Here is a 21,733-nt window from a genome sequence, read left to right on the forward strand (position 1 = left end):
CATTTGCTTTTCATGTACAGGAAGAGCAGAAGCAGCAGCAGCCACAGGCTGCAGTTCGAGGATATTGTAAGGTCGTTCCCTTACTCTGCATCTCCCCTTTCCTGTTCCAGAGCAGAGTAGCGGGAAGGATGCTAGGAATGGTACCATCTCACAAAGAAGCTAATGACAGTGATGACAGTGCTGGCAAATTTTGAACACATATATTTCCAAGCACCATGTGAAGGGCTTTATGTGAATTATCTTACTTTATCTTCACAATAACCCTGAGAGGCAGTACTGTTGTTATCCCCACTTTCCAGATTTGGAAACTGAGGCTCAGAGAGGTGAAGTCACTGTCCATGGTCACACAGCTAGCAAGGGTGGATCTGGGACTTAAGCTCAGACACTCTGGGTCCAGAGAGCCTACTTTTCCCTGATGCTCTGAACAGCCTCCCTGTGCTCTGCTGTGAAATTCATGCCCAAAGAGAGGAGTTCCTTTATGCCCCCTGCACCAGGCAGGTTGGTGTCCCTGCTCTGTGTTCCTTTAGTACCCTCCAAATTTCAAGTTTTATTATTTCCAGGGCTGATACTGTGGTCTCCAGAAAGCTTTCTGTCATCTTCTTCACACACAAGAGCTAGTGCCACCTCCAGAAAGCTCTCCTCCCGGAAAGAAGAGAGAAGGAAGGTCCAGGCATGGTTTAGGGGTGAGGAGAAAAGGCTGGGTGCTGCTCTGTGTTTCCATGGCAACGCAACAGCCTTCCTCATTACTGCTTTGTTTGCTGCTGAGAAACCTGAGGAGGGTGGTGAGGTGGGGGTGAGGCTCTCTTCTCTCCGTTTCCTTCCTCACCACCCCTTCAGGCTGGGCAGCCAGGTGAGCTGAAAGCCTGCACCTGACACAACCTTGCTGGCTGGATTCCACCCGGCTCCAAGCTTAGAGGCTGGGACCTTGTAGCTGGAGGCCTTCTGGGCAGAATGGCAGCCTGGGCCAGGCCTCTCAACAGCATTCCCCTCCCCAGATCCCAAAGGCTGTGAACTCCCTAAAGAGGACCTCATGTTTATACTTCCAGGGTCTACACAAGGCCTGGCAAGAGTAGACACTCAATGGATTCTTATTGAATGAATGAATGAACAAATGAAAGAACAAACCAGCAATCCATCCTATACTAGAGCTACGAGTATTCATTTTCACTTTCCCAAACCTCCATGCTCTGTCTCCCTTCTGGGTCTGTGCTGATTCTGACACCTCATGTCTCAGCTTGGAGGTCACATTCCCACAGAAGGTTTCTGTGACAGCTTGATGGTGGGCCCTCCCCATGGCCCCTGGGCTATGGGAGGGTGCTGGAGTGCAGAGGCATGTGCCTTGTGTGCTTGCGTGTCTCCCTAGTGAGTCTGGGAGCCTCATACAGGTGGGAACCATGTCTGCCAGGCCCCTCGATCCTGACATGAGGCCTGGCTCATAGTAAATGTGCAGCTCTTCTTTGTGAAAGGTCAGAAAGGATGGGGTGGTTCTTTTGGAATAAGAGAGAATGAGGGAGTGGGAGTTGATGAGTGAAAAGAGCAGCATCCAGAACTGAAACCTTCTTAGAGTCGGATGGAAGCCAGAGCTCTTCACAGCCCAGGACCCCCTCCCCTGCCCTCATCATGCATAGTGTTAACCAAATAATAGCAACAGTCCCAAGTCCTTGTGGTTGTGCAGCAGCTCACCAAGCTCTTTCACATCCTTGGCCTGGTTCCAGTCCCCAGACAGCCTTGAAGAGAGGGCCTTATGAATTGTTCCCTTCATTTTAAGGTGCTGGGCAGCTGGATAGCCACGTGCCCAAAGATGAACTTAGACCCTTACCTCACACCATATGCAAAAATTAACTCAAAATGGATCATCAACTTTACTGTAAGAGCTAAAACTATAAGGTTTTTAGACACATTGAAGAAAATCTTTAAGGCTTTGGGTTAGGCAAAGACTTCTTAGATACAATGCCAAAAACATGGTCCATAAAAGAAAATTTTATAAATTGGACTTTGTCAAAATGTGTAACTTCGGTTATAACTTTGGCTTCAAAAGACTCCACAAAGAAAATGAAAAGATAAGCAAAAGACTGCAAAAAACTATTGGCAAAACACACACATGATAAAGGAAGAGCATTCCAAGCTTAAAGATGAGGAAAGGGGCCCTGAGGGATGATGCCGCCAGCAAAGACAGCCTGGGTTCCTAAGTCTCGTGGGCTCTCCACTGCATTTGTTCTTCTGCAGCAGCCCCGTAGCTGAGTGGGGCCTCCAGGCCTGACTGGGACTCTCGCTGGAGAACTGACTCAGGTAGGAAAAGTCTCTCCCAAGGCCTGCAGACTTACCAGATGCACCTTCCTCCTTTTTCCACCTGCTTCCTCAACAAGGGCTCCCCTGAGTGGCCACCAGCAGAACTGTAGATTCTCGCCACAGCTGACCCAGAGCCTGGGATGGCTGAGATGCCTGCTTCATCTGCCAGGAGACCCCGGGAATGCCATCACTGCTACTCTGACTCTCTGGCAGATGACTTACTGTTAAAATATACTGTGTTCAATGTAAACTATTATAATTTTACATTTGGCTAAATGTGTAGTGTAAATGCATGGAAACCAGTGACCTGGGATAATTAAACTGTGGGCAACCTAGACAGAAAGAGAGGGGAGCAGAAAGTAGGAAAACTTAAGAAGATAGGCAAGAGGCTCCCTGCTCCCGTTAGATGCTAATCCGGAAGCGGGTGTTGTTCTCCTTCCTTTTTCAAGGACTAATCTCATTACACCCTTTTCCCCTATTTTTGTGAGTTAGCACAGGGAACCCAGACTCCCGGGCCACCTCTTGTCTCCTGTACTCCAGTCCCTTTACCTTTATTCCCTTCTCCATCCCCAGCACCCAACCATCCCTAATACCTAGAACCATTCCAATGTGTCCCCTGGAACTCTGTGTCCACTTTTCATTTTACAAATATCTATGTGATACTTCCTGTGTTCCAGGCATTTTTCTCCATGACTGACAGACCTTAATCCACATATCCCTCTTAACAGCACTGTGAAGTGGGTACTGATTGATAGCACCATCCCCATTTTACAGATGAGTAAATGAGGCATGGATAAAGAGTTTGCTCCAGGTCGCTTGGCAAGTAGGAGTTGGAACTGGGATTCAGTGCCAGAGCCCACAGTGCCCAGGAACACCCCCTGGATCCTCAGAGCATCACCTTTTCACTGGGAACTGAAACCCAAGATTCCCCAGGACCCTTACCACCCTCCTCGGGAGTGGTTTCTGTTTCTCTCCGAACACCATGGACCTGGGGATGGGAGGGATGTCTTTCTTGCTCTTCTTTGTAACTTTCAGACTATTCTTCCCTTCTCCCTTCAAAAGCCCCCGTCTTGTACCCACGGGTGTCAGCCTAGACATCCTGCTCCCCCTCTCTGTCATAGGCATCTAGTCCCCCCAACCCGTGTCACACCCCTCCTTCCTGGAAGAGTTCAGTTCCTGCCTCAATGTCATGACACTACTGCTCCTGTCTTCATTCTTGCTGATTTCAGTATCCACATATCCACAGAGATGATCTGTCTAACAGTCTAGCCCCTTGGTTCTTTGACACTACTCAGCCTCTCACTCCATGGAAATGCCCTAGATCTTATCACTACCAATAACTGCAATCCCTTCTTAATCTCAGCATCACCCAGATCATTTTCCAAAGCCAGTTCCTATCTGTCAACTCACACCCTCTAGGACTCAAAAATTCTTCTACCCACTGGAGCTCCAACAGCTTTCACTCTTCCTCGCCCTTCTCATGTCTCATTTCTCTCCTTACGTGCCTTAAATTCCACGGCCAGTCATTAAAATTACTCCCTTGCACCTTCAGTCCTCTTGTTTCATTCTCATACTTGCTTGGGAAAAACTCTACCCTGGTTAAAACTATCTGTGTGACTCTTTCACACCTGTAAGCACACAGATGAATACAGTTGAGGGAAATGCACAGTAAGTCTGGCTGCTCTTGTTGGAAATTCAAGACCGTGAACCTCAGTGGGCCCCTAGAGCTGCCCGTCAGTCCTGCTACATTCCCCTAACCCATTCACTCCTCTGGATTCCTGGTTCTACCTTTTTTCTGTTCTCAAACAGCCCACATCTGCCTACCACCAGCATCACACACTCACCTGAGACCTTGTTCCCTCTTTTACTGAGAAAATAGAAACTGTAAGGAAAGCATGTCCACAATCTCCACCAGCACTCCTGCTACCGTGGGTCAGCTCTCCGCCCTCAGCTCTCAGCAGAGGCCAACTTCTCTCCTTGGGCACTAGTTCCCAACCCCTCCTACATCCTCGCTTTGCTCTGGTGATTCTGCATCTCTTACATCACCAGCTTTTTATTTTCTATTGGATCGTTCCCATCAGCATACCATGTGCAGCTATTTCTCCCTTCCTAACCACTTCCACCTCTCCATGCCCTTCGAAAGAGTTGCCGATACCCGGGCTCCAAATCCTCTCCTATCATTCTCTCTTGCAGCTCTTCTAGTCCGGCCACCGATAACCTCCGCCTTGCTTCAACTATGGCTCCTCCTTAGTTCTACTCTTACTTGACCACATCAGCACAACTGGTCGCTCCCTTCTCCGGGAAGCATTTTCTTTACCTGGCTTCCAGGACAGCACCGTTTCCTGCTGTTCCTCCATCCTCACTGCCTGCTCGTCTCAGTCTCTTTTTCTGCTTCCTCCTCATCTGACCAACTTGTATATATTAGAGCAGCATCCCGAGGCTCAGAACTTGACCCTCACTCTCCACTCCCTCCTTCAGTGATCCAGTCCTACACCTCGAACCGTCATCTGTCTCCATGCTGGCAACTCCCATGTTGTGTGTCCAGTCTCTCCTCTGAACCGCAGACACGTATCCAGCCGCCTGCCTGGCATGTCCACAACCCAGCTCGCCGTCCTGCACTTCCCATCCAGCACTTCCTGTCTTTGTCATCCAATGGCAGCACCTCCAGTTGCTCAGTCCACAAGCCTTAGTCATCCTGGACTCCTCTCTTTCACGCTCCCCGTTCAGTCTATCAGCAAATCGGGTTGGCCCCACCTTCAAAATATTTCCAAAATCTGACCATTTCTGACCACCTCACTGCTCTCATCCCGGTCCAGGCTTCCGCTATCTCTTGCCTGGGTTGTCACAGAGTCCTCCCAAATGACCTCTCTGCTTGCCCTCACCCCCATTTATTCTCAGTGCCAGGGTCAAAGTGACCCCTTTAAAACATGTCACTTCAAGTCACTCCTTTGCTCAGGTACCCCCCATGCCCTTCCCTCTCCCCTGTCCAGCCACACCGGCCCATTAGCTTTTTTTTTTTAATGCATATATATATATATTTTTTTTTTAAATTATTAAACCATTAACTCCATAATATGCCAATCACGAGCTAGTTTTCAGCAGTTACATTCCCTTGATCACGGCTGCATAATGATGTGATTAATTGAAAAACAGGGAGACCAGAGACACGGCCAGAGGTTACATCACACAGCCTATGCCATTGCAAAACAATCGTCAAATTCAGTGGCGGTTTGTAAAGCCAGTTCAGTTCTGCCCCCCTTGCCAGAGATTCTCACGTTTATGAAAATTGGCCCATTAGCTTTTCCTCTGCTCCAGGCAAGCTTGCACCACCGCTACTACCGCCCCCAGGCTTTTGCTCTGCCTGCAGTGTCTTTCCCCCACGGCTGTATGGTCTGCTCCCCTCTCTTCAAGTCTTCGCTCAGATGTCATCCTCTCAGTGAGGCTTTCCGCAATCACCCTCTTTACAATCCTAATCTCACCCTGACCGGTGCACTGCTTCTCCCCACTAGAATCCCACGAGGGAGAGATTTTTTTTTTCTCGTTCACTGATATACCACCAGCATTAAAAGCAGTCGTTCACCAAATATTTGTCGAATGAACAAGCCTACTTTTCTTGAATGGGAGTGAAGAATTTCTAGGGTGTGATGCAGTCTGGGGCCAAAACAAATGATTTTTTAAAATCAGAGCAACGTTGCAGATAAGTCCAAGCAGCTGCTGGTCACATCCAGTTTTTGCTCGTACTTTCGGCTCTTACCCAGGCCTGAAGAATACGGATGCCCGTGACCATGAGCTCTGCATCTGAGTCTCCGACTCACTGCATTGGCTCACGACCCTGAACAGGTGTTGATCTCCCCGGTTCAAGTTCTAGGTGAAACAGGGAGTCATTGCTGTGTGTCAGGCACTCTGCATCCTTTCCTTACTTAGTCTTGGGAGCTATTGCCTCTCTTGGAAACTAGATCAGAGAATCGTAAGATGTTAAAGATGATCGTCAGTGGCCCTGTCTGCGCGGGCACCCCGTGATGCAGTGGTTCCATCCTCTAAACGGAATCTTTCCTCTCTGAGACCTTTGTGAGGCTTGTTCATTTATATACAAGAACAGCTTCACAAAGGTAGAAGTAGGAAGACCCATTGGATATGCATTTTACAACTCTTTTAGCAAAAGGGGCAAATGGTACAAAATAAACACTCTCCCAGGGAATCTGGGCTATTCTGCCATCTTGGCCCTGGGTTTGAGGAAGTGGTCTCTTACAGCAGCAGTCCCCAACCTATTTGTCACAAGGGACCGGCTTCATGGAAGACAATTTTTCCATGGACTGGGGGCGGGGGTAGGGGATGGTTTCTGGATGATTCAAGCACATTACATTTATTGTGCACTTTATTTCTGTTATTATTACATTGTAATATACAATGAAATAATTATACAACTCAGCGTAATGCAGAATCAGTGGGAGCCCTGAGCTTGTTTTCCTGCAACTAGCTGGTCCCATCTGGGGGTGATGGGAGACAGTGATACCCGAAGTGTGTTGCTTATGTCCAGTCTGCTCTGTAAGATGCAGCTTAATTGTCACTTGCCACTCACTGATAGGGTTTTGGTATGAGTCAGCCAGCAACTGATTTATGATGGTCTCTGTGCAGTCAGACTTCTCTGCTAATGATAATCTGTATTTGCAGCCGCTCCCCAGCACTAGGATCACTGCCTCAGCCCCACCTCAGATCATCAGGCGTTAGATTCTCATAAGGAGCGCGCAGCCTAGATCCCTCGCATGCGCAGTTCACAGTAGGGTTCGCGCTCCTATGAGAATCTAATGCCGCCCCCGATCTGACAGGAGGCGGAGCTCAGGCGGTAATGCAAGTGATGGGGAGTGACTGTAAATACAGATGAAGCTTTTTGCTCACTCACCTGCTGCTCACCTCCTGCTGTGTGACCCCGTCCCCCCAGGGGGCTGGGGACCCCTGTCTTACAGGACAGGTCTGCATGCCATCTCAGGGCTGCGCCTCCTGCCTTGACCATTTATAAGCTCAGTGCACCCCTCCCAGCTCCCCGGCAGGCTTCTACGTGTTGCATGATGCGGGGGGAGGGGAGCCTCATGTTTGACCTGGAAACCCCTCTGTTCACCAGGGAGCCTCCCAGGATGACTGTCTCGCCGGGCAACCTGAATATGGTGGAAAAGTCCCGGAACTTCTCGGCTGACGACTGCTTCCACTCTCGGAGCACTGTCCTGCAGGGGCAGCCCTTTGGGGGTATCCCCACTGTGCTGTTCCTCAACGTTATCTTGTGGGTGGTGAGTTCCGGGCACTGCAGTGGGCAGACAGAGAGGTCTCCCCAGGGTGGATGGTCCAGCTTTCACAAGTGATACAAGGGGCCCCAGCTGTCCGTGGATGCCAGCCACAGTGGTGGGAACTGTCTGAATGTCCGTCCTGCCCAGGGCGGCCCAGGGTGGGTGGGCCTTGGAGAAGAGTGGAATCCCTGATTCTCTTCCTTGCACCCTTGTCCAAAGGTCCCCCTGGCCAGTGCCCTCGAGCCTCCCATCTGCCCCCTTGATGATTTATTCAACGAGTGCTCTGTCCATTGTTCTAAACATGCCACCAGCGCCTTCATTCAACCACTCCGAGTATCCACTCTGTGCTAGGATGCTGCTGGGCACTGGGAAGCTAGAGTTGCAGAAGGCATGACCCCTACCCTGACAGAGCTGGCCACCTAGGGGGAGCCCCTGGGGACCTCAGGGACAGTCTTCCCCATGGGAATTCAGGGCTCCGTCGAGGGGAAGGCATCCATGAGCTCTCTTGCTCCGTATTGCTTTTCCTGACCTATAGGTCATCGTCTTGGTTTACTCCTTCCTCCGGAAAGCCGCGTGGGACTACGGACGGCTCGCTCTGCTGATACACAACGACAGGTGAGGAGAGGCTGGGCCTCGGCAGTGAGCTGCTTGCTTCATCGGGGGATGTGCTGCCGTGACCAGGACACGGCTCTGACCAGTGCCCAAACTGCACAGGTGTCTCGTCAGCAGGTGGCATCTCATTACCACCCCTGCCCGTGTTCTAGCCCTCCCTGCATTAAGGTGACTTGGAGAGCAGCCACCTCTGGGCACGAGGCCACTTTTTTCTCAGATCTCAGCCTTTCTTGACCTCATGACTCCCAAGATGCGTTGGCCACCTATCTGTGCCCAGAGCTGTGTGCTCAGCAAACAAGTTGAGGCGTGTCTGCTACTGGGCAGGAGGGGATCACAGCCCTCAGCCCAGCGGGCAAGGCAGGCACCTAAGAACTTTCTCCTTTTCCACCTCCCCACTACCTTTGCTGGCCGGCAGCCTGACCTCGCTGATCTATGGGGAGCAGAGCGAGAAGACGTCTCCCTCGGATGTCTCCCTGGAGATGGAACACAGGGACAAGGTGGGTGCTGGGGTGGGCCTGGGCCTGGTGAGGGCGGGGGCAGGGGTCCGGGCTCTGGACAGGCGGCCTGGGCATCTGCAGGAAGGAGCGGGCTCATCAGCAGGGGCTTTGCAATCAGCCACCCAACCAACCACTCCTAGCAACGTGACCTTGGACAAATGCCTCCGCCTTGCCAAGCCTGTTTCCCCATCGGAAATATGGAGATATTGACCGTACCTGGCTCCTAGGGTGCCAAGAAGATGGTGGCAGTAAGTGCCTGCCAGAAGGAGAAAGGGAGCAAGGAAGGCCCTCCAGAGCGATGGAGTGGAGCTAAAGTGCTCTAGATGGCGCTCGGGGCTGGTCCGAGCTGAACTCCAGAAGAGAGGTCTGGCTTGCTGTCTCCACCTCCTTACCTCCCTCTCACTCCTCAACCCCTCACACGTGGCTCCCACCCAGACAGCCCCAGGGCCACCAACGGTCCCATGTGATGAAATCCAATGGGCTTTCCTCAGTTCTCATCTCTCAGAAACACCTGAGCCTGCGGATCATCTTCCCTTCCTGAATAGAGGGGAAGCACTTCCCGCTGCTCCCATGGCATCCCGCTCTCTGGGTTTTCCCTCTGTCGGTGCCTCTTCCACACCGGGAGTCCCCCCAGCAGATCCCAGACCCTCCCCGTCTCTCTCCCAGGCAGTGTCATCCACACTCATGACTTCAATTGCCACCTCTACACAGATCCCTCCTAAATTCCCGGCTCCAGCTAAATTCCTCTGGGCTCCAGCCCCATTTATCCAATGGCCTTCAAAATATCTCCATGTGGATATTGTAAGGGCATTTTGGATTCAATTTGTCCAAAACATGCTGTGATCTCCCTCCCCCTCCACCCGTCCCTGGATCGCTAGTCTCAGACTTCCCACCATCCATTCAGGTGCACACGCCTTGCTCTTGTCCAGGCCCCTGGGCGTGGCCAGTTCATTACGAAGTTGTGTTGCCTTTACCTTCCCAGTTTTGTTTCTCTCCACCTCTCCCACCATCCCCCAGTCCAGCCTCCATCAGTCTCTTGCTTGGAGGAGCGTGGTAGCTTCTAACTGATCTCTTTAGGTCCACGCGTGCCCCCTGCTCCATCCAGAGCGAGCTCCATGAACAGCGACACATGGCTGTGTAAGTGTAAGCTTTCAGTGGCTTCCTAATGCTCTTGGAGTCAATTGCGGGTGCCTTGCCACGGTCTCGTGGTTTGGCCTGTTGCCCACCTGTCCAGTCTCTCTCCTCCCAACTGCCCCACCCTCCACCACATTGGCCATCTTTTAGATCCTCAGAAGCGCCACCTCCTTCTCTCCCCAGGCCTTTCACCTGTTCTCCCCTCTCCCCCTTCCCCACTGGTTCCTCTCTGGCTAACACACCCAACCTTTGTTCAGATTTCAGCTCAAGTACCACTTCCCTGGGGATCCCTGTCCGCCCCCAAATCTGGGTCCAGATCTGTTGTTATACCCTCATGGAAAATGCTTTTCTTTTTAAGTTTTTTAAATAACGTATATTAGTTTTATTTTTTTAAAAATATTTATTTATTTATTGGCTGCGTCAGGTCTTAGTTGCGGCTTGCGGGATCTTTCGTGGCAGCGCGCGGGCTTCTCTCTAGTTGTGGCATGCAGGCTTAGCTGCCCCGCGGCATGTGGGATCTTAGTTCCCTGACCAGGGATCAAACCGGTATCCCCTGCATTGCAAGATGGGTTCTCAACCACTGGACCGCCAGCGAAGTCCCTGCATTCCTTTTCTTCAGCACTCTTAACCCAGTCTGTGATGACTCCTCATCTACACAGTTTATCTAGTGTGCCCACTTCCCCCAGTGAGAGCTATACTGGTCTTACTCGCCACTGTCCCAGCGGTCCAGCCTGTCGTGTAATTAGTATCTGATATGTGTTTGTTGGAAGCAAATTTTCATCCATTTTCATCCCTCCAAGAGACCTGGTCCCTTTACTTGCCAAGACCTGCCCCCGACAAGAACGGGAGCCTCAGACAGGTTCACATCCTGGAGGTTTCCTCTGTCGAATAAGGACAGTAACACCTACCTTGCAAGGCAGTTCTCAGATTTATCTTTAGAAACATCACTTCAGCTTTGTGCGGTTTTTTTCTGTACAATGCCATTTTATTTTTAAAATATCTAGAGGATAAATCATGATGGCAGCAGTGGGCTAGTCAAACAGAAGAGGGTAGAAATTAGACACGGAGGAAGAGTGCGGTGAGGTAGCCCCTGCAGGGCCCCAGGCAGATGGCGAGGCCTCAGCCAGGCTGAGTGGAGTGGGTGAAGTGAACAGGTCTCCTCATAGCACCCTGAGCAAGTCAGGGCAGATGTGGCGGGAGTGGGGAGGACGGAGCCACCGAGGTGGGTGCAGTGAACTGACCGCTGTCACTCAGTCTTGGCAGCTGAGCTGGCTCCTGGGAGCCTGTGGCCATTTCCTCGGGGTGGGGAGAAGAGGGGAGATGTGTCTGCTTCTCAGGCCCGCTGTTCAGCTGCTAAGTTTTCTGAATGGTTTATGCCTTTCAGAGGTACAGTATATATGCAGGGGAGTGTGTGTGTGTGTGTGTGTGTGTGTGTGTGTGTGTGTGTGTGTGTGTGTGCACGTGTGTGTGTGAGAGAGAGGGAGAGGGAGAGAGAAAGAGAGAATATGGGTCCATACCTGGTCACTCACACATCTGTGTCCATGCGCCTTTCATGGGTACATAGGCCACACTTCTACTCACTGCCTCTGCCCTCCTACTGATACTCCTCCACTCTGCATATCCACCAGGGCCCGTCAGCAAACCTGCTTGCTCCCCTAATGAATTGCATGTTGGCCCAGAGGTGGGAGGTGAGGAAAGACTCCCCATGTAGGGAAGGGGTGGCCAGACTCTCAGCTCAAGTCTTGTCTAGCAATTCACCCCCTCCCTGGGACTTTCCCAGTCGCCACTGCCACCATCATGCCATTTCCCGTCATCGCTCTGCCTCGTACCCGGGCTTTTAGCTCTACTTTCATTCCCTAGGATATAGCTGGGGAAATGGTCCCCCCACAAGTGGACGTTCCTGGTGTGGGCATTCCACTGTCAACCCACCCAGCCCAGGCAGGAGGCCTAGAAGGTGGGCCTCACACCTAAGGGAGCAAGGAACTTCCTTCTGTTTCATGGTTGCCTGCCCCTCATTTCTTCCTTTTGGGAAATGCGCCTTTGCCAATCCATGTGGTCCTGGGGGACTGTCAACCAAGTGGGCCTGCCTGGGTCGCTCATGGGCTCGTGACCCAATCAAGAGCTGCAACCTTTTCCAAGGTTTTGCCAAACCCTCTGGGATCCCAGAAGGAAGCATGCACCAGGGTAACTGAATCAGCTACCACATCTGGCAGCTTTTAGAGCTGTGGCCCTCTGCCTACCCTATGCATACGGTTCCCGAGCTGACTGCGTCTCTAGCCCCTCCCAGCCCCCGGCTGAGGCCGTCTTTTCCCACCACCCGGAAACTCCAGACAGCAAGACCCTGAGAGAAATGTATAATCGACGGGACCCTCAGATGCAGAAGAAGAAACCCAGCTCAAGTTAGCATTATAACAAAAGGGTGATGTGTGGCCTGAGTGCGGGGAAATCTAAGGGAAGCGGCTGCTTCAGGTACAGCTGGATCCAGGAGGTCCAGCATTGCCACCAGGATCCCCTCTGTGGTCCTCTCTCCTCTGAGCAGGCTTTTTATCTCAGACAAGGTCCTGCATGTGGCATCAAAGACTCACCAAGCCCCTCCAGGATGCCTGGTGTTGACCGAGATGCAAGAACTCAGAGGAAGACCCTTCTCCCAACACCCATATCAATCCCCTTAAGAGCATTTTGCTTGGCCCCTCCTGGGTCATGCTCTCGTTGGTCAACTGACCACTGGTAGCAGACACCTTCTTGACGGACAGTCCACCGGGCCACATGCATAGGGGAGGGGCATTTCCCAGAAGGAAGCAACAAGGGACAGACAGAAAGCAATGGATGCCCACCCCAAAGTCCCTTCTCTCCCTCCAGTCTGAGGCCCACCCTCTAAGCCACCACTTGCTGTAACAGGATGCCCGACTTCTGAAAAGACATCTCCCTCAGCACCGATTCCAGTCCAGACCTGGCCGGGGGAGGAAGCCCCGGACATTGCCTCACTGCCTCAGACGCCCCCGCGCTGGGTTTTCTCACACTTTCTCTTCTTTTTCCCCAGGGCTTCTATTCCTGGTTTTTCAACACCATCACCATGAAGTAAGTGCCTGAGCTTCCTGAGCCTTATCTGGGGGAGGGTGGGGACAGGGTCTCCTGCCCCGCAGGACCAGGCCTTGGGCCTAAATTCTGTGCCCCAACGTCCACTCCCCACTCCCCCTTTTGCCCACAACAGCCCGGCCCTGGCAGAGGACGCTTTCCGGCGTTCCGTTGGTGAAATGGGAACTGGACGCTGCCCACAGCCCATTTTCCCTCTGCCACAGTTCTCAGGAAAGACCCCTCTCACATGCTTGTAAAAATGCTTTTATGAAGCCCACACGAGGAAAAAGAAATCCTTCCTGGGTACTCTTTGCTTTACTTCTGTGAACATCATTCCTCATATTTGCCTAGATGGAAAAAACAAAAACCACCAGGCAGAAGGGCAGGCTTCCTCTCCCAGCCTCCATGCCCATTACGGAGGGACAGCCCCTGGCCCACCACACCTTCTGGATCTCTTTAGTGTGAGACCCCACTTAGCAAGGAGAGAGACCCCGAGTCACCTGTCATCTCCCGATGGCCTCGTACGAGCCAGACGCCTCCGCAGAGCAGACACCTGTCAGAGCTCCATGCCTCCACTGCGTGTGTGGACACACATGCACACACACGTGCATACACAACTTACATGTGTGCACACAGCTCTGTCTCCACCTCAGAGCGCTGTATGTTCCTGGGCTCTCCCTAAATATCCCCCATCTGGCCTGCCTTGCCTGTCCTTCGAACCCCTCCTCCAGGGTCCGTCCTTGCCTGGTGATGCCTGCCTTAGGGTGCAGCTTCAGTGCTCCCCAGAGGCCGCCTGTACCAGGGGCCTGCCTGGACCTGCACATCCGCTTCTTTGCCAAGGCCCTTAGGGCTTCTTCCTTCATGTACCTCCATGCCCACATCATTCAAGGGCCTTGCTGGGAGCATTCAGACATTGCTGCAAGATCCCATCCACCCGCATGAGCTACACCAGGGCACCTCTCTTTCCCCAGACCTGTTGAAGGGCCTGGGACCCTTTGGGGGCACAAGATACCATGACTGGGCCTTGGGAATCCAGAGCTGGGCTTGGGACCAGCAGCCTCTGGGGTTTGAGCCCCAGCTCCACTGGTGGAGGCCTCCCCATGGCCTTGGCCTCTCGTCTTCGTTCATCGTTCACCAGAGTCTCGAGGAAGTGATACAGCTAGTTTGTGTGTGGGTGGGAATCTTAGCCACATGTTGGGGGAGTGGAGGGGAGACTTTTATTTCTTGCCACCTTCTCTGGTTTTGCTTTGTTAATTTTTAAAACATGCACAAGCTTGCATAAATACATTTTTATTAAGAGAAACCTATACCTCCAGTCTCCCATGCCCCTCTTCATGACCACCCTTTCCTGCAGAAGCCAAAGTCCCAGCGCACAAAGCCCACTCAGTCTAGTTAGAAAAACACGGGTTAACAAGACCCACTACACATAACTGATAATGGGGAGAGCATAATTGCTGTGCAAAGGGCATTTGGGGGAGCGAGAAATTAATTCCAATTTGGGGGTTCAGAAGAAGCATAGTTTTGAGCGAGGCCTTGAGGAATGGGGAGAATTTTGACCGTTGTGATGTGGAGGGCCCATCAGAAATTAAGGACTGCATGAGCAAAGGTTTGGGGCAGAGATGGGCAGGGAGTGTCCAGAAATGGTAAATCCTCTGGTGTGGCTAGAAGCAAGAGTACATAGCAAGAGAGGGGACGAAAGATTGGGCCAGAAGGATCAGCTGGGATCTTGACTACCATACCGAGAATCTTGGCTTTTGATTTAGAGGCAGCAGGGAGCCAGTGACTACTTTTGAGCAGGACGCTCAGGTGATGTCTGTTTGTAGGCAGGGGCATGGGGGGGTGGATGGCAGTAGGAAGAGCCCAAAGGCAACGTGAGCACCTAAGAAGGTTTCTCCAGGTGAGAGGTGGTGGTGACCAGGGAAACAATGCGGAGGAGACATGGGGAGGGAGATGATGGGGCAACAACAGTCAGTGGGTTGTTGTTTCCACCTGGCTTCCACCTGGTTAGGAAAAAAGGAGAAATCGAGGTCTGGTTTCTGGGGAGGGTAATAATACCACCAGTTGGGAGATGAGGAGATATGATGAGTTGGGAAATTAATGACATAGGGCCAGGGTGAGCATGTGAGTTGACCGGCAAGCTGTTGAAAAACAGGATTAAAGCTTAGGAGAAAGGTCGGAGCTACAGATTTAGACTTGGGATATGGGTGCACAGAGGTCATAGCTGAAGTCATGGGAGCAGAGGGGACACCCAAGGGAAAGGGCCCAAGGAAGTGAGTGGTTGGGACAAGAGGAAAAGGTGGCAACCTCTAGGGCACGGGCTCACTGAAGCCGGGCAGGCGCGAGGTCCAGACAGGGTGTGGTCAGCAGCCTCCAGCCCTACAAGGTTGAGTAGCATGAGCGCTCAGCAGAGGATGTCGACTTTGGAGATTTGAGTCTCCACTGGGAGGGCAGTTCCAGGACGAGGAGATGTCCAAGAAGTAGAGGCAGAGAATGGAAGCCACCTTTTTCAAGAGGTGGGCAGGGAGCAGGGAAGGAAGGATATTGGATGGAACTTGAAGGGAAACTGGTGAAGGAGTGGATGCTTAAGGAGTTTCTTGGGGTGGTTTTTTTTTTAAGAGTAGCAAATGAGCACTTGAACCTGGCTGTAGTTGAAAAGGAAGAAGTGTGGGCATCTGTAGAGACAGATGGATGTTAATTTAAAGATGAGACAGGTAGAGCAAGTCTCCAGCAAGAGGTAGAGGAGAGGAAGCGATTAGAGCAGAGATGAGAATTAATTGTGAGTAGGAGAAAGAGTGATGCCTGGGATGTCATGGGGCCGGCACTTTAAAGAGTGGTGGGGAGAGAACAGAATTGAGTAGAGGAGTATGTATAGGCAGACTCAAAACTTCAGGCTTCCCTCAGAACAGTAAGATAGGCTGCTGAGTATAACCTGCGCTTCCAGTGCAGATGGAGCAGTGGGCCCAGTGGGGAGGCAGGGATTGTCAGCCCAGAAAGGAGATTCTTGTGTTCTTAGTCCCGTCCAGCCCTCTACTCCCTCCACCTGGTTGGAGGCTCTCCCCCTGCCTCTGGCACACGGTTTCTATCAGGTGAGCAGATCTTGGCATCCCAAGCCTGCAGGGGGACATTCCCCCATTCTCCCTTCTCACCAGTTCTCATCCACCCCATTCTTGGGATTTAATTCTCAAGTCTAAGGCAGGAAGTATTTTAACTGCTTGAAGTTAAAAAAAGGTTGAGAGCTCTAAATAATTACCTAAATGGTGATATTGAAAGCCTTGAAGATATGCTGTTTGTAATATTGTTGAAAAATAAATCTGAATCCTGGACTGAATGCTAGAAGTTGCATACAACCTTCAAGTCTGATCGAAGGGCAAGGGTGAGTAAACTATGGCACATCCACCAAAGACGAGGGCGTGCAGCTTGGGGCTGGGTGTGAATCAATAATCCACAAACAGAGGCTATTGTCACCATTATTATTGGGCCGCCATAAAAATATTTAGACAAAATGTAAAACGGTCAGAAAAGACTTAAGATTAAATGCTAAGCAAAAGAGCAATACATCAAATGCTGTTTATACTACAGTCACAAGTTAAACCAGCAGTACAATAAGAAACTAAAGGAAATTGGCCAAAATGATTAATAGCCGTTATCTTAGGTTTGATGAGATTGTAGGTGAATGATTCTCTTCTTTTGTATTTTCCAAAGTTTCTATAATAAGCATGTATTGCTTTAAAATTTGTTAATTGAAGTATAACACACGTACAGAAAAGTGCACAAAAAATGTGTCCAGCTCAATCATCACAAGCAAAGCCTATACAAACACCATCCTCATAAAGAATTAGAACATTGCCAAGACCCCAGAAGCCCTCCTCCTTCTCCCTCCCAATCTCCTATCACCTCCCGCCTCTCCAAAGGTAACCAGTATCCTGACTTCTAACTCTGTAGTTCAATATTGCCTATTTTTGAACTTTGTATGTGAAATGACATGGTATGTATTGTTTGTGCCTGGCATCTTTCACTCAACGTTGCATTTGTGGGGTTCAGCTATGGTCATTCATTTTTATCTCTGTATGGTATTTCATTACATACATATAATGTGATATATATAGCTCACTATATATATATTTCACTACATATATATTTCAATTCTTGTGTCTATTCTACCTTTGATAAACAACCTAATGGTTGTTTCCAGTTTGGGGCTGTTACAAATAATGCGTCTGTGACATTCTTATACATGTCTCTTGGTGCCCATGTGCATGTATTTCTGTTGGGTATAAACCTAGGAGTGGAATTGCTAGGTCATAGGGTATACTTATAGTCAACTTCTGTAGATAATGTCCACTCTTATCCAAAGCTGTGTGCCAGAGTAAGTACCCATGAGTGTGAGAGAGCTCCCGGCATCCCACACCCTTGCCAGCACTTTTTCACCAACACTTTCCTCACCGACTTTCCAACTTTGGCCAGTCTGGCAGTGTGGAGTGATACCTCATTGTGGCTTTAAGTACCCCTTTTTAATTTAAGGAACAACTTTTTGAAAAATAGGATGAATCCTCTTATCACTAGTGGTTTATTCAGTGCCTATGCTATAGCAAGCACTCAAAATGTTTGAAGAAGCAATAAAAGAGGAAATAAATGCCTGATTTAAGAGGGCTTCTGGGTTCCCAGGAGTGTATCTGTAGCCTCTATCTTTGATACGCCTGTGAAATTCAGTGAAATACATTTCAGGCGTAACAAGTTTTGAGAAGGGTGATATTTCTAAAGATAAAAACTCGGGGGCAGGGTGGTCATCTTCTCTCCCTTTCCTCTGTCTACCTCCGACTTCCGTTGTAGCCACACTGGCTCCTGAACAATGTCCTTGTCTCTGTGTCTCTTCCAGGAACGAAGATCTGATTAGCAAGTGTGGAGACGATGCCCGTATCTACATCATGTTCCAGTATCATCTCATCGTCCTTGTGCTTATCCTCTGCATCCCCTCCTTGGGCATCATTTTGCCCATCAACTACACTGGAAATGTTCTGGGTAGGCAGAGCTCAGCAGGTCCCGGGCCCGGCCCACTAGACCTAAGAGGCAGCCCGGGAGGCAGGACAGAGCTTGGGTCTTGAGCATCTAGGAATCTAAATTTTAATTGCACGTCTCAAAATTAGTTATGTGACCTTAGGTAACCCACGCTTCAGTTCTCTCACATGGAAACCGGAGATGATACCTCTTTTGCTATAAATTTGGCCCGGGGCCTGGCACACAGAAGGCAGATAGTAGTAATTCAGTCTAAAACTGAATGTTGATTTATGACCCCACACTGCACCTGTTCAGGTGTTCCTGGAGGCCTTGTTATGACATGTGACCCACTACAAAGATCTCTGGACCTGATGTCTCTCTGCACCCACTCTGATGGACACAGCATGCAGAATTTCTCATAGGGAATCTATCCACACTCCTTATAGCAGGGTAACTTTTCACACAATAATGTCGTGGGTGAGGGCTTGGGCTTCAAAGACAGAAAAATCATGGTTCCCCAACTTTTACCCATGTCTGCTTCCCAGAAAATTATTTCATCTTATACAGTGTCCTCAGGCCTCAGTTTCCTCAACTGTCATAGGGATTGAGAGACAATGCGTGTCAAGTGGTTGGCACAGTGCCTGATAGTGGGCGCTGTGAAAACAGCCAGGGTTTCACTAGGAAATGCAAACATAGAGCTATATGAGGCCCATACAACTAGGTGGTACAGGATAGCACCTTAAATGCCCAGGTGGCAGCCAGGTGTACCGATTGCTCAGGTTTCCACCTATTTCTCCTCGGCCAGAGGTAGACCTCAGTTACTTCAAGGTAGCACCCATTTCTCATGCTACCAAATAGCACCACCAGAGTAAATAACTACTGAGCCCTGCCTTCCCAGATTCTCATCCTAAGAGCTAGTATGTTGGCAATGATAGTACGATAGTATGCAATGATAGTATGATTTCATAAAACTTGGAGATGTCTAAACCAGCACACTAATACAGTCAGCCAGAAGGATTGACTGTGTTTGAATGAGGCAGCAGTGCATTTTCAGAAGTTCTGGGTTTTGTGATTGTCGCCAGCGGTAACAGTGTTGCTAATTTCATCATTCCCCTCGTGGTGGGGCTGCCGGGTCCCTCCCACAGGCATTCACCGGTGTCTACCCTGAGTCACTCATGCTCTGGGGTTGCCACACCAACGCTCGGTCTTGCTTCGCAGCCGAGGAGCCCCAGTCAGCAGTCCCAGGGAGGAGAGGAGGCCTCTGATGGGGCTGTTTGGAAGCTGGGGACAAGCTCTGGGGAACTAGAAGGAAGACCAGGGCGTAGGCAAGCATCTCTAGACCCCGGGCATTCACTCAGGAACCCTGAAGTCTGGCACCCAACCAGTCAAGGTTCCAGGCTTGAGGTCAGCAACTTTCTTCTCTTTCAGACTGGAATAGTCACTTTGGCCGGACCACCATTGTCAATGTCTCCACAGAGTAGGTACCTGATCCTCTTACCTCCCATTCTACTGGCTTGTGGGGGGCGGGTGTTAGCGTGGAGAGATGGTCCAATGCGTGGGTCCAAAACATGAGCGCCACTCTGCTGATAAGAAAGGCCTGGTTTCCTTGGGAACCCAGTTTCCAAGTGGATGCCAGAAGTTGCATCCTCTTGGTGGGGAAGCATTCTTGGTGCCTCAGTGTCCCCATCTCTGTAATGGATGGAACTACCTAAACCGGTCACTCCTGAAGATTTGGAAAGATGGTCCTATTTGCTTAGTATGTCCAGCTCCCAACAGGATTACTGTAGTAAGCAGAGGTTTAAGGTATTGCTTCCCTGCCCACAAAATAGTTCAGGTCAACCCTCATATAACCGAGTGAAGCTCAGACCTGATTCCCACAGCAGCAAGACTAAGGAACCACAGGAGCTGGGTTCATGCCCCGGCTTTGCCATTAGCCGGCCCTGGGTCTGGGGCAGTGTACGCTCCGCCTCTGAGCTTCATCCCTAGTCCATGGTGGGGGAAGAGCTGATGGACATGACCTCTAAGCCCCCTCCAGCCCTCATGGTCCAGGGACCTGTGGATTTTAACATCAGCCAACCCAGTTGGTGGCCAGATCAATCTGTACTGAGCCATATGTGGCCCTGCTGGTCCAGGCTGAGACATCAGCACCCCCCCCGCCAGGTCTCATGGCCAGGCTTGGCCGACTTCCTGACAAAGCTGAAGCAGCACTTTCAGCAGGTGTGAGTGGGGTTTTGCACACTCCTGCCCCACCTCCCCTTGCCCCACCCCTGATCCTCTGCCCCTGCATCCCTGCAAACCATCAGATTCCAAATCCATCAGAGTCCAAACTCAGCAGAATGGTTGGGCACCCTCTCGCCTCCACCTTCAACCAACTCTTTCCCGGGTACTGGCAACACCAGAGTAGAGCTTACCAGCCTCTCCCAGGTCGGCCACTGTTGTAAGCGTGGCACCTACAACTTCCCAACAGGAAGTGAATTTTAATAGGGCAGCAAAGAGCCTTCAACGTTTGTAAATCCATACTGGCAGAGAGCTGGAATGTCCCTTAGGGACCGTGTCACCTTGCCCCCTCTGAGAACACTGAGGAGAGAAACATGTAAGTAGATGGGGAAGGTTAGGTGAAATGCCAGCACGGGGACAGTGGTGAGGAGATTATTTTGAAGCAAGGCAGCCTTTCTCTCCTCCAACTGCACCAAATAAGGCGGGCCCTATTTCCGAGCGGTCATCCTGGCTGGATGCCTTGGGACAGCATCACGTGAGCACAGAGCCCAAGGGCCAGCACTCTTCCTACCCCAGGGAGGCGGGCCGAATCTGCAGGCCTGCGTGTGACCCTGGAGTCCCTTACCACAGAGGCCGGGTGGCCCCTCCTGTTGTCCTCACGGTCGGCGGGGGCAGCCTGAGCCACAGCCGCTGGCGGCACGACACGGCGTGAAGAGTGTAAGTGCTTCTGCGGCTCCAGGCTCACCTCCCGGCACTGCCTCAGCTAGGAGTGACCTTGAGCGCTCTAGCCCTTGTTTCCCTACGAGTAAAATGAAGACATTCACAGCACCGCCTTCACGAGGTACAAGAGTCTAGTGAGAAGTTGTACACAAAGCATCTAGTCCCACCCTGGGCCTGACATATAGTAAACACTCAATTAATGTTAGCCTCTATTAGTTGGAGTGGACAGCCCCTTCTCCATTCCCTACCAAGGTGCCTGAGTGTCTGGAGGCACCAGAGGGTGGCCCTGGGGAGACCGTGTGGGGTGGAAGTGGGGGTCTCACGCCTCCTGTGTCTTGTTCTTGGCAGGAGTAAGTTCCTGTGGCTGCACAGCTTCTTTGCTTTCTTATACTTTGTCACCAACTTCCTCTTCATGACTCATCACTGCTTAGGGTTTGTGCCCAAAAAGAGCTACAAGGTGAGTAAGTGAAAAGAGCTACCAGAACAACACCCTCTCGGCTAGAGGCTGTCCCCAGCTGGACACCATCCCACTCCCATACTTCAGAGGCATTCCAGCTTGGTGTGTTCTGCACACCTGGGGGGGCGGGCAGTCTCACCCGAGTAGGGCAAGCCTCCTCCGCTTATCCCTGGGAATCGTCACCTGGAACATCTGTCCGGGCTGTTAAACCACTAATACACTTACAGACCAATTGGTAAATAGCTGCTCGCAGGTGCCTCCTCCCCCTGCACCCCTGCTGCCCTGGACCCTCTCCAAGGACCCCTGGACCTCCCCACCATCAGAAAACTAAAGGCTTAACTAAGCCCTGAACCTGCGGGGGGCCTCCATCCTCAGCGACCAGTGCCCCCTGCTGACCCTCTGGGTAGATATTTTGACTACTTTGCCCACTCTTGCTGTGCCCAAGCTCCTTGCCCTTC

The 21,733-nt window shown here is 51.1% G+C and overlaps 1 protein-coding gene across 2 annotated transcripts in view; it reads left to right on the forward strand.

The window, feature by feature from the left end:
- The window catches only part of TMEM63C (transmembrane protein 63C), an 80,284-nt gene that overhangs the window by 36,329 nt on the left and 22,222 nt on the right, over positions 1-21,733 (forward strand). The window contains exons 3-10 of one of the 2 annotated variants that reach the window (XM_055088647.1): positions 2,227-2,289; positions 7,409-7,571; positions 8,104-8,183; positions 8,596-8,677; positions 12,852-12,889; positions 17,763-17,905; positions 19,310-19,358; positions 21,167-21,275. In XM_055088647.1, the coding sequence (XP_054944622.1) occupies positions 7,422-7,571; positions 8,104-8,183; positions 8,596-8,677; positions 12,852-12,889; positions 17,763-17,905; positions 19,310-19,358; positions 21,167-21,275 (651 nt within the window). In that variant the 5' untranslated portion in view covers positions 2,227-2,289; positions 7,409-7,421. The remainder of the gene's footprint in view (positions 1-2,226; positions 2,290-7,408; positions 7,572-8,103; positions 8,184-8,595; positions 8,678-12,851; positions 12,890-17,762; positions 17,906-19,309; positions 19,359-21,166; positions 21,276-21,733) is intronic. The other variant, XM_055088646.1, reaches the window with a different exon arrangement.

The sequence above is a fragment of the Physeter macrocephalus genome, chromosome 11 (assembly GCF_002837175.3).
Source record: "Physeter macrocephalus isolate SW-GA chromosome 11, ASM283717v5, whole genome shotgun sequence".
In the NCBI taxonomy this organism is placed as follows: Eukaryota; Metazoa; Chordata; class Mammalia; order Artiodactyla; family Physeteridae; genus Physeter; species Physeter macrocephalus.